At 31.7% G+C, this 13,430-nt stretch overlaps 2 protein-coding genes across 2 annotated transcripts; one reads left to right on the forward strand and one right to left on the reverse strand.

The window, feature by feature from the left end:
* Nucleotides 1-366: 366 nt before the first annotated feature.
* LOC132752685 (protein jagged-2-like) lies at nucleotides 367-2,738 on the reverse strand (the record flags this gene model as incomplete). The annotated part of the gene is made up of 4 exons (XM_060743046.1): nucleotides 2,338-2,738; nucleotides 1,508-1,687; nucleotides 969-1,082; nucleotides 367-612 (listed from the first exon to the last, which is right to left on the reverse strand). Coding segments are annotated over exons 1-4 (895 nt in total), but the record flags the coding sequence as incomplete, so codon positions are not given.
* A 4,514-nt stretch (nucleotides 2,739-7,252) lies between these two features.
* On the forward strand, nucleotides 7,253-13,343 carry LOC132752686 (uncharacterized; the record flags this gene model as incomplete). The annotated part of the gene is made up of 4 exons (XM_060743047.1): nucleotides 7,253-7,394; nucleotides 10,841-11,018; nucleotides 12,239-12,397; nucleotides 13,217-13,343. Coding segments are annotated over exons 1-4 (518 nt in total), but the record flags the coding sequence as incomplete, so codon positions are not given.
* Nucleotides 13,344-13,430: the final 87 nt, after the last annotated feature.

Below are 13,430 nucleotides of genomic sequence, written 5' to 3' on the forward strand. Positions count from 1 at the left end.
TATGCATATATATATGCAATAAAATATGTTTAAACTAAACATAAGACGATCAAGTGCATTTACACATTCCACGATATGTGCGTGCTTGAACGTCAAATGACGTCATATATGACGTCAATAACCCGAATGCCGTCAAGAAAATTAATTATTCGCCTAATGTAGTTAAACGTTTTTTTCATCAATTTTCTTTTTATTAGCATGTTAGAATGGAAAAAAGATATTAATTTTTCTTGATCATAGTAAATAAACTCACAGTTTTTTTCAAATGTTTTGTAATTTCATTCCTGTTCATTTGAACTCGAACCGTGCAGTATTGTAAACTGCCTTAAAAATATCTATTTCCTGGGCCACTTTTAACGTACTTACGTTTCACCGAGATATTGAACTTGCACTCAGCACGTAGTCCGTTGGAAGGTTTGACAGCACTGTATTGTATAGTAAACTCTCCCCATGGAAATACAAATTCACTTTTTTGGTAGTTCTTGGTTATGACAACTTGTGTACCGTGCGGATCCGTGATATTTGGTTCTGACCAGTTTTGACGACTTGTCAAGTCTGATGTAACAATATTCCTGTCTGTTGGACATCCTTGGACAATCGGCGGTTGCACATCTTGAAGTAAAAATCATTGTTTTTGTGTGGCATTAGATTCATTTGTAGTTTTTAAACTAATTTTAATAACTAGAGAATGAAAATTTAAACATTAGCTATGGTTCTTTTGTTTATTAATATATATTTTCATAACAAATTACTTTTAATTGATTGGTCAATTGATGGAACTTGAACTGGTTATACTAACGTCATGTCAATCAATGCACGGTAAATTCAAGGAGATACAAATTTTAATTATTAATATTTTTATTTATCTGGGGATCAAAATAATAATCCATTAACATTAGACATTATTCATTCTTAAGAGACTGATCTTCGTCCTTTATCGTACAAAAAATAACATTTCAAATACTTACCAGTTTTGCAATTTTTCCCTGTCCACCCGGACAAACATACACAAAGAAAGTCACCCAACAAATTCTCACAACTAGCCCCATTCTTACATGGACTACTTTCACACGAGGTTGCATCTAAATAGTAAAAGATTTACTAAAAACATTTACCTTTTAAACTTTTAAACTATGCTCAATACCAATTATATATATAATAAATACCCTGCTCTGAGTTTAAAGAAGTTCAAACTTTATGGATTTCAGTGTAACATTAAAAAAAAGATAAACGAACTCTATTAAACTTTGCCAGTCTGTACGTACTGCACAATAAACAGATCGCAAAATTGACATTCATGAGTGTTGGTAAAACTTCGGTTTATGAATAACCTAACAAAACATTCAATATTCGATGATCTTGAAAGATCTTAGAAAAAACAACAGTGACATCACCTTTTTTGCTCGGAATTTTCGCGCCACTTAAGATAGCTTGTTATAAAATCAATTTGTATTATTTGACAGACATACACTGCAGGAAAAAATCAATATCTTCAAATTTTACGTACACAAGCAAGTCGGGGCACTTCCGTTCCAATCTCCACGTGACGAGCAGGTGCGAGTAGATTGTGAAGGGATCGTCATGTTATAATTCTTGTCGCACGTGTATTCAATTTTACCCGCATAGGTAAAATCACTACCGGTGAAACTACCATGAGAAATTGTACTGGGTTGTCCACAGGTAACCACTGAAATAAAATAGCGTGAACAAATGTTAGAAACTAAATTACAAGAAAATGGCATATGAAGGCAAAACTGCCTTCAAATAATGTTCTTAAAAGGACTACATTGAGATTTTATGGCATGACGGGACAGGAATTTTTCGAGACTTATGTTCTATTAAACCAATATATTGTGTTTAAAATTTATGATCATTCGCTCAATCCTTTTTTTGGAATAGTTATGAACTTTGTGAAAAATGACCCACAATTGAAAAATATTCAAATCGAGCTAAGAATATCAAAAAACAAGATTTTCAATTACTTTCCGAGTATGGTTTTTAATTATCTTTTGCATATCTTTCTATTTCAAGTGCCCCAACAGATCTATGTTACAAACTTTAAATTCATTTTGTTAGGCTTTTGGAATTAAGTGATGTTCCTTTAAGATGATTTTGAATACAATTCAGACATATGGAACACATCGCTAATTCAAACTAATATTCCTGCTAAATTAGCTAACATTTAGAAAAATGAATTGAAGTTCAACTGAGTTGCCAACGTGCAGCGTCTTATACAAACTATTAAAGAAAGTTATATTAGAAGTTTAAAACCATAATTTCCTTTACACACCTACGATAATTACGATAATGATTGCTAAAACAGAAATCAACACATACCATCTTGACAGCAAGTCCCCCGGTATCTAGCAGGGCATTGACAATATCCAGCAAAAATGAATTGTCCACCATTACTACAATGTTCATTACAGCCCTTAGTGTCTTGGAAACCGCTTTCCATGTTGTTATAATCCTTTCCACAATCTTGCATGCAGCGTTTTATATCGTGTGCCAACTCCAGTCTACAGCAATACTCTCTGGAACGTTTCTGATGTCCGCCAGCACATTTTCTGTCACATTCAGACCAAGAGCTCCATCCTGTCCATTCACATTTCTTATCACAGATGCCGCCAAGCTCCACATTGGTTATAGAATTTGCACAAATTAACACGAAGAATAATAAACTTGCCCCCATATTCAGCGATTCGCATTTGGATTTTAGTCTAGTGTTCTTTATCAGTCAGCTGTCTATCGGCTAATACACCTAGCATAGGATATTAGATCATCAACGATGATTCGTCAATAATGAAAGACATGATAAAGACTAAATAAAAAATGTTTCAATTTAACATACATATTCTTAATTATAACGAATGTAATTTTGAAAATATGTAACACTACGAAAAAGGTTAATAATAGTTTATTTGTTAAACACAAAACTTGCAAACCATGCAAGTTTCGAAACATGCATGTAAAAAGTTTCTTTTTATCTTTATATTTTAATTTTCACTACCTTTAATTTTTCTATTCCTACATTTTGACACAAATAGACTTTGACATTTACTTATTACACTTCGCAGTCCGCAAGGGACTTTGAATGATTTCATGTAGCTAGATTACTGCAAGTCGGGTTTTTACTTATGTCCATTGGTGCCTGTGAGGTACACGGGGTTTTTAACCACCAGTAAAGCTGGAAAGTCGCCATATGTTAAAGAGAATGTAGAGTTTTATATTTATTACTTTTGCTTTATTTCGGCTACAATGTAGTGTTGCATTTAACTGATGACATTAGTAAAGTTTTTAAACTGCAAACATTCGACTCATGATTAAAATCATTTTGAAATTTCAATTCCTCATGATCAAAAATGAGTTCTTTGTTGTTGTTGTTTTTTTTATTATCATTTACACTGCATTGTTTTTATTGACATGAGGTAATTATACAATTATATTGTACAGCGATTGATTGATTAATTGATTGATTGATTGATATAAAATTTGAATTTCTAGCACAGATCAAGTGATAAACCCGAAAACCTGACAAGAGATTATAAAGAAATATACCTAGTTTTAGATGGAAAATCGATATTTTGCAGGTTTTGCAACGCTTTTCGTATTTTGCTCATAATGTACAATAATAGTAATAATAATCTGTCTGAAAAAATCGGAGTGACGTAATGAACTGAAATTTTGCTCACAAGTTACAAATTAGGACAGATCTACATTAAATGGAACACAAGTATTGATAAAATCCAGTCCTTTAATTCATGTAAAAAATAACCTCAACCTCCTTAGAGGGAATTTTTCTATTTCATTATGAGTCAGTGGAAATGTTATATTGATTGTTAGATAAAATATCCGTTTAATATATCAGATAAATCGCATTTTACAGATTTTGGAATGTATACAAACTTCCTTGCTGACTTAAATCTGTTTTGAATTGTTTAAAATCTTGACAATATCTGTCTGATGCCTAGATAATTTGATCATTTTTTTTAATGTATTCTTATCATTATATACGGGGTAAAAACAAGGTTAATATTATTGATGACTATTTCATCAAAAATCAGGAACGCACTTTAGTCCAGTTATATTGGGTTATATTGAAGAACATTTATTAAATTTATAGTCGGAGCCCATGGTACACATTCCGTATATACTACAATTGATATTTACCGGTACATGTATACGGTACCGAAGAGTACTAGATCTACATCAATTATATTTTACTTTTTGTATTAAACAATACTTTACGAAAAGGAACAAAAATAAAATTGTTACCAAAATTTCCAAAACTAACGCTGAAACTGTTAAAAATTTGTTTGTCTTTTATCACTACAAAATCAGACTGCCGGCACACAAATACATCACATTGACAACAAATAACTTAACACTACAACTTTTAAATTTATTTCAATTCATACCATATCTTCCTAGCGTAAGTGCAAAAAATATAAAATAATACTACTAAAACGAAAATTGAGGAACATATTTTGGCGTCGAAGTTTTTTTATTAGTATACTAATGAATAGGACACAATGTCAAATAGTAAGAAGTACAAAATCAAAGTACTATGAAATAAGTTTACACGACAAAATCGTTTAGAAAGAAAAAAGATTCATCATGTATTGATTTAACGGACGTCTTTATTTGTTTGGGTCGTCAGACCAAACAAATAATGGTAGCGAAATTTCAGACCCTAATGTGCTTATTTGCAAATTCCGAAAGTAGTCCGAACTCCTCAAAGCGGTTACTTCCCTTTATAAGTACTCTAACGCCGAAAAATTAAGGGGAGATCACTGCGTAAAAATTATCAAATGACAGGCGCATTAATTTTCAAGCCTGCTCGGGGAAGAAAAAATAGTTCCCGTTTGGTCGAAGATTTCTAATATTGTGTAATTCTTTATAGATATACATGCTTATATTAAGCTCCATGATTATTTACATCAGTGTTAAACAACAGGTTTACCGTTAACAAAATATCTCGAAATTAATAACAAAACCCAAATTTAGAATACTGTGGTTTTATTCAGGCTGTTATCTTATAACTTCCCCTTGGTCGAGGGGTTACACGCTCGTTCAGGAAGCGAGAGGTCTGGATTTCAATTCCCAGTTTAGTCAACTCGTTTTTTTTTAAATCGTTCTAGCCAAATAAACATTGAATTGAATATAAGTGTTGCAATTAGCCTTATTGCCACTGGAAACAGCATTGATGGCACTATACAAAAACAAATTGGTTTATAATCGCACAACCTTCCCCTTTCTGACATTCTGAGACCCAAACAAATTCAGCACCTTCTGTGCTTTGATATTACTTAAAAATATTTTGAGATTATAAATTGAAGCAAATTCTTTATTTGATGAAAGTTATTCACTAAATGAACAAGGTCATTTAAAATCTATTGATTATATACTTTATACATTTGATAAACAGATTTTCTTGCTCTTCTGTGTACCAGTGTATCGATTTGTTCCTTTGACCAAGACATTGTAAACATTTACTGAAATATACAGGTCATGTACACTGAATCAACAACAAAAAAGTTAAAATAAATAGTAAAAATAACAACAATGTCACACCGGTCTTATCAGTGTCTTGACAGCCAAAACCTTGTAGAAAAATAGAACGTGTTCTAACTTTCTTGCAAGAAATTATCTTCATGGATGTCACAATTTCTCGTTAAAAATCATTTAAGTAGGGTGATTACATTATTTAATATAAGAGAATATGATACTTGCATTCAAGACTAGGATAGGTGTAGTCGGGGCCTTAAACAAACATAGACAAAAGATAAGGTGATACATTGAAAGAGAACAAAAAAATGGTATAATAAATGGTATTAATTATTTTTTATCGATTTTATAACCCAGAAAACTGAGCTGTGCTATGTAATAAAATGATCTGTCACTGAATTTTATCTACGCAGGGGCTTTGCAGAAGATTATATGTTTTCTTTATACAGTTACTTTATAAAACCCTGTGCGTTTATTCAAACTAAAAACAAAACCCCAATATAGAGCAGGATGATATGCAGTCTAATAAACATATAGACATTTTAGATAAATCTTATATAAATAGATTCTTCATGGAAACGTTTCATGTCTTTGTAACAAGGAAGTTTGAAATCAAGCTAACATTGTTTGAATAAGATTAAAATCCATGACGATATTACATGTAGTGGTATTTGAGGATTTTTTTATGAACAGAACTTTTATTTCTTTGATTTGTACATAGTACATCATCATATACATCATATAATTTCAGAGTAACAAATACATTTCAGTGCGAGCAATCAATGCAATAATAAAAAGACAAAAATAATGCTAATATTCAAACATAATATGTTGTTAAGCCTCAGTTAAACGAGGATGAACATATCAACAAATATTTTGTATTATCATTGAACATAATTTATTATTGAATTTATGTTTTGTTCTGATTTTCATTGATTTCCATACCTCCTCTAGTGTATATTCCAAAGGCATGATATAGCTATTTTATTAAAGTATTTTACGAGCAAAACGTTTTTGATAAAAATGCGTTCTGAACTGCACCCCCTCCCCCTTTAAAAGAAAATTAAAAAAATACAAAAAAAAAATACAAAAATATACAAAAAAATAATAATAATAATAATAAACCAACAACACTAACAATGTCATGTCAGGGTGAATATGTACTTTTTTTTTATTCAAGTTAACTTTAAACATGAAATTTCAGATCTTTTTCACCGGGACTAGACCAAAGTGGTCTTAATTAATTGCGGGGTTTGTCTTATTTGTGGATATTCTTATCATTGCTTACATATTTTATGGCAATGACGTTTTAGCCATTTTGTCAGAACAAAAAAACAAAGAATGACCTTCAAATACTACTATTATAACAGCATATAATAATATTTAATAGTTTCCCAACTAACTCTACTATTGGATGCACCATATACATATATGTATTTGCAAGGCGTATAATACAATTGTACATTGTATTTTATAGATTAATATCACTGATAAAATTATGTGAAGTATAGTCAAAATTAAGTTAACTTCGCATACTTTATCAATGATACAAAAGAACAAATATAATTTAAAATGTTGTGCCGATAGCTTCATGTCCTTTAGGAAATCAGAGTTATTATATATTTTAATTTACATCATTCAAGTTGCCAATGACTGAAAATATCTAGGACGCAACTAGTTACATTGATTGCAAACCTGAAATCTATATGGATTTTGAAATAGCCAATGAGAAATCGTTTTACGTCAAAGGCATTGATCGATTTGTAAAATGAGATAAGAAGTAAATACTTTTCAGTTTTCTGATTTTCGTCTAATTTGTTAACATAACTAAAATGCGGTTAATATATCTGTATAATTCTTTTCTTGTCTGTGTGGCATTTGTGGAGGTAAATATCATATCGAGGGTTCAAAGGTAAAAGGTAATAACTACCATTTTCTAGATTTCGAGAAAAACGCAAAAAACATATATTTTAATACAACTTTATTTTCCGTAATATTTTTATAACAATTTTGATTCTCCCACATTTGTTGACTACATTAGATCATATTTTATTTAGTTTACCTTGCTTGGTGCTGATAAAACACTGTAATTATGTTTTGTTTTAAAGTTCTAAGATTAAAATAATATCATTTTACAGAAGTAAAGGGTAATAAATGTACTTAGATCCTGTCAAGACAACAAATTTGAGCGGTAAAAGGTAATAACTGCACTTACGACCTTTTATTTCTGAAGGTTTAGCAATAAAAGTTCGAGATAACTTGTGGTAAAAGGTTATGTGGAGTTGTAGCCTTGTTCCTCTGAAAAGAATTTAGATGTTGCAGTAATTGTTACTGTTGCAAATTTTTTAAGTATGTCTTTATTTTGAAGAACCTTACATAATGTCATTAACACACATGCACAGTAATACTCGTACACAAAATTGGCAATTTTCATTCATAGAAATATGAAATATGTACCTGCTCAATATTTAGATTCTACAGAAATAAATTGATAACAAAAAAGTTAGGAAAATACGCACTAAAATCTAAGTTTACAAATTTTCATTTATTTTGAAATGTTCTCTGGTATATACTCGAACTGAAGTCAAACAGACCCCAGACATCAGCAATTAAGGACATTAGTGACCAATATCATAGTTAAGTAAATAAAGACCACTGTTTCATGTCACAAAATGTGAATGTTTGTCATTAATTATTGCATGAAGTTCACTCATCTTCTTCACTTTCAGTAACAGTTTGTCTTTTATAGATTTGCTGCATGGCAATGACTCGTAATATGATTCGTACTCCTTCGGAATTGTCCCAGAGGCAACAAGTGACATCAAATCAGCTTTTTTGCAGCATATATTGAAAGTTTCTCTGTATAAGCCTGTCGTGGAGCCTTAAGAGACATTACTTTGCTTTTGCTCTTCTGCTGCATTAACCTAACTTCTTTGGACTCACTAACATCAAAAACCATAGTTCACAAAAAGGCTTTATTCTTTCATTTCTTTGTCTTTACGAACTTGAATCCATTTTATATTCAGCAAATTAACACGTTCTCCATCCAGTTTCATTGAACAAATGTTTTGTTCTTTGTACAACTTGTAATCTAGTATGTAAGTGTATTTTATTAGAACGACAATAATTATATGGTTGCTTCCGGCGTGCTTATGATATAACTGTTTCCCACTGAGATGGAACATGTACTTTTGTGAGGCTTTTTGCATGCTCGATAGACGCATGTATGGAATCATATTTCATTTCTGAATGACCACTTTCGAGTAAATTGTGGTTTATACACTTGATGTAAGGAATATACTGGACACAGTGAACTAAGCAACTTGCAACAAACTGATTGCGATTCTGTCCACCCACATGTATCACTATATAATGTCACTTCTTCAATAACAGATGTCTTACTTTTATCAGAAGTAACATACAAGTACACACAAGTTCCTATTCACACGAGCCTCGTTTCCCCTGTGTCTCATCCCAAAGATAACAAGTCTCGTTGCCATTTCCCAGTTCATAGAATGACAAATTGTAACAGCACAGTTTTCTTTTGTTATAAAGTTCACCAATCAAACTACATGGTGTTTGGCGATACAGCCTGGATATCAAATGCCGACACAGAAAACCTTGGATCTTTCTTAACCCGTTCTTTATCGACTGATTAATCCATTCTGGCATTGTTTTCTCTTTCTTGGTGTGCCTGATATTTTGCTTTTGTTGCCTCACCTATTCTATCTTCTATTCTCAAAGTGTGATACTGATTGCAGAGGGGACATTGATCTTTCTTAGGATGGAAAAAAGGCAAGTTATATTCTGTACAGAAAATGTTTCTGTATACAGCCTCTGAAACACACCTTCTATTTTGTCCTTTGCATTTTTCTACATACAGTGAGTACATTCGTCTTATACTTAAATCTTGCGTTAGATACTTCCTGTTGAAGTCGTTTCGTGTGTAGTGTGATTTAAAAGTCGGAAAGCTTTCGATGTGTTTCTTTACAAATGATCTGTGATATTTCTTTGTTTTATTTCCCGGCACAGCTTAATTTCCCTTTCTTGTCATTTCCAACATATAACCCTGCCATTTTGTACTTAACTGCGTTTGCAACTATTTTGGAACCGACATCGAGAGTTTTTAAAAAAATGCATTGCACACTCTAACCATTTTGCCACCAAATGTGAAGAAAAACGAATTTGATATAGTTCTTTGTTTTCTTCTCTGTTTAGATACCTTCTCTGGTTCTTTATTGGCAACATGGAAACACATGAATTGCCTCTGACTCTTGTAATCACCCATTGACCAGTATGTACTGAATTTTTTCTGTCTTTCATCTTCGGTTATATTCTCGCTGCATTTAAATCTACAAGATAAATTTCTTAGGAAAAGAGATAACAGATAGTGCCTGTGAACTGTATGAATGCAGTATTCTGTCAGAGGAAAAAGGTGATAAAATCAGTTATAACCTTTTTCCACTACAGATTCTTCACAACATGTGGAACAACAAGTAAACAACAGGTAATAAGTACACTTAGAACCTTTTACCCCTACATAATTTGTAGAAAAGAAGTTATTACAAAATACTTTTTAATGTTTTGCCCTTATAAGGATTGAATATTTATATAATATTTTCGCCAAACATAAAGGACAATAAGTACATTATAAAAAAACATAAAAAGTCGATTTCAGCAAAAGTGGCAGTTATAACCTTTTACCTTTGAACCCTCGATATTATATTATTATTATTTGTACTTGTAATAAAACGTTCAATTCGCTGTACTCAATAAAATGATTTAAAATTGTGCAAAGTAAGATAATTTCTTTAATCATAATATATAATGTATATTATACAGATCTATTCTTAATTGTTCAAGCAGCACGCCTCTAAATTTATGCTTATATTCATGAAAATTTGAAAAATGTATTCAAAAGTAAAATATTGTGAAGTGATCAAAGAAATAATTATTACATTGCAAACAACACTTGTAATCTACGTAAATTACCAAAAGAAAGAAGTCAAAAAAGAGAGCAAAAATAGCGTTTGTAACGTAGTAGAGATATGGTGATAAATGATGCAAAATCAGTCCTTAATCTCAGATAACATGTAAATTATTACTTGAATCTCAAATCTTTTGAGTTTTCTTAACAACTTAGTAAATTGTTCTAAAGTTAATTTTTGTTGAAATATTGTGTTTCTTCCGGTTTTAAAGTCACTTCAATACATGATATGCATACATACATACATACTAAAGATACATAGACAATGTATTAAAATAATTATTAAAACAACACTGGCAAGCCATAATATTATTATAATTATACCAAACTCCATATGTACTGCAGTGTTGTGACTTCACTGACTTATCTGGTACTATATTGGGATGTGTACATGACGACAAAGAAGTTCACATCGAGTCTGTTCAAAACGGTACCATCACAACAGGCTCTGTCTGCATCGTTGAAAACGCACTTGGAGTACAACACGTTCAATGTGAAGATAAACAATGGATCATACACAAAGGTTAAATTGATTTATATTTATCGATGAAATCAATATTGTAGTATTATAAATTCTCTATGAAGATTTTGGACATTAACGGTTTTAGCTGCAAGGGGACAATACACAGTTTCAATGCTTCTTGGCAAATAACCGACTAACCTACATCACACACCTGAAATAAATGCATTTTATATTTAACACATACATATATATTTCACAGCAAACAATTAAAAATGTATGTCCCCCTTCTAGTTGTCTGGCACATAGCTCTGTGTTTTTCATTGTTTTGGTCGCGAATATCAACGACAAAAAGAGTGGATTACCCCTATTCGCAAAATAACGTCACAAAATTAAATAACAAGCTAAGGTGTTTCTTCTTTCTTAAACAATGCACAGTCCAAACTGGGGTCGTGCAATTAATATTCCACTATTATGTCTTCTGCATACCCTTTAAATTGAAGAGCTGATTTCCGAGCTAGCTTTAGGATCACATTGTATACGCACCGGTCTCAAATATCGACAAGACCGGTGTACACAATGTTAGGATCATACATTCGAATCTGACAGGCACTTCCCAAAATATATGAGTCAAACACTACTAAAATCAATTTTACTTGATAACTGAAACACAATAATAGCCACTAAAATTTGAAATAGATCTATAAGATCTATAGCATCTTTAAATACTTAGAAGCTCAAGTATCTACTTCAATTACAAGATTGTCTCTTTATTTGTATATTTGACCCTGGCCAATTCGAAACTAAATGACCGAAACTGTGTACTGCCTCCCAATGTGTATAACTATCGTCCAGCGGTCAAGGTCATATAATTGTACAACCAGTTTTATCAGTATTGTTTATTCCTAATACCTAACATTTATTATTTCTTGATTATGTTTGACATTAAACGTTAATTCGACAAGTTTTGTTATTCTGAAATATTCCGTAGTAATCGTAAAGACAAATGTGAAGAAAAAAAATATTTAAAATATACATCTATACATGTATATTTATTTTAGTTTTTTTTAATGTTTTGCAGCAAATAAAAAGAGTCTAAGATATAATATGATATTAGTAACTTTCATGCGATGCTCTCATGGTTGTTCCTTACCTAATTTAAATTCGAAACAACCTTTGATGCCAGATATAAATAGCAGACGCGAAAGGAGCATTAAGCGAGCAGCTGCGGAGTAAAAATAACAGATCAAGTAGTAATTGTAAGTTTATTTGCACAATTTCAGAGGTCATTGATAATAAAAGTCACGTAAGACAAAAAAGAGGATGGTCCTTCCGAGGAATAGTCCAAATTGTAGGTGATGTTTTCATAGGAGCGGTACGGGGAGTCGTATGTGTTGCTACACTATTTTCATCTTGTGCGTTCGGCGACAGACGTCCTTCTGGTGTGTGCTATTTTAGTACTTAAGCTTAGTTTTTCTTTTTATTCTGATTTTTGGTTGTTTGTTTTTGGTTGTTTTTTTAATCCTTAGTTCTGCCCATAACTGCTAGTTCTTGTTCACACTCATCCCTTTACTTGGGTACAATACGCATCTTTTCAAGGAATGGTTAAAAAGATTTCACAATAACTGCAATGCGCTTGCTCTAAATTTAAAAGTCCACCAATAAGCTGTTCAAATGTTAAAGTTTGCATAAGCCGGGTGCTAGAGTGCATCAAATGTAGTGTGCACTAAACTACTGTGTCAATAACAGACTTACGCAACATTAAGTCGCCATTAATGGTTTTTGCTATTTTCTCGTTATATCTTTCAATATTTGAATAACAAATATACACCATGTTTAAAGGATTTTTTTTTCAATGAAGCTTTTTGTTCTTTTCCCGATATGCTTGCAGGAATTGTGACACATATTTCCATTAAAATTAGCGGTATTCAAAAACATGTGCAAGCATTACGAAAAAAATAAAAGAGCTACATTAAAAGTTATTTACCATTGCAATCAGCACATATAAACTTAGAAGATAGTGTATGTTTTATTGTTTAGTATTCAAATATTGGAATATAAACGAACAAATAGCACGAACCCTTAGCGGTGACCAATGTTTTCGTAAAATGTCACGTGATAATCCACCCTGTATATTTTTCTTAACACATTACAAAAATAAAAAAACCGTGTTTCATTTTCCAGAAGATCTTCTAAATGTACATAATTTACTTTATCTGAATATAGTACTTTAAATTAATGTTTATATCATTCGAATACAGATAGAACGCCTCCTGGAATGACATGCACACCCCCGATAATATTTGTAACAGCCCAACCGTTTACTTATGTTGCCAGAGCGGCTTGGCATGAACCTGTAGCTTCTGATGAAACAGACGGACGAATCACGTATGTAACAACAAGTTATCTTATATAGTATGTAATTTTTATACGGTCGGATCCTAAATACTTGTATAGCTAGTATTTTATCCCCCT

Source organism: Ruditapes philippinarum, unplaced genomic scaffold (genome assembly GCF_026571515.1).
Source record: "Ruditapes philippinarum isolate M1 unplaced genomic scaffold, ASM2657151v2 ctg20976_1_1_1_1, whole genome shotgun sequence".
Classification (NCBI taxonomy): Eukaryota; Metazoa; Mollusca; class Bivalvia; order Venerida; family Veneridae; genus Ruditapes; species Ruditapes philippinarum.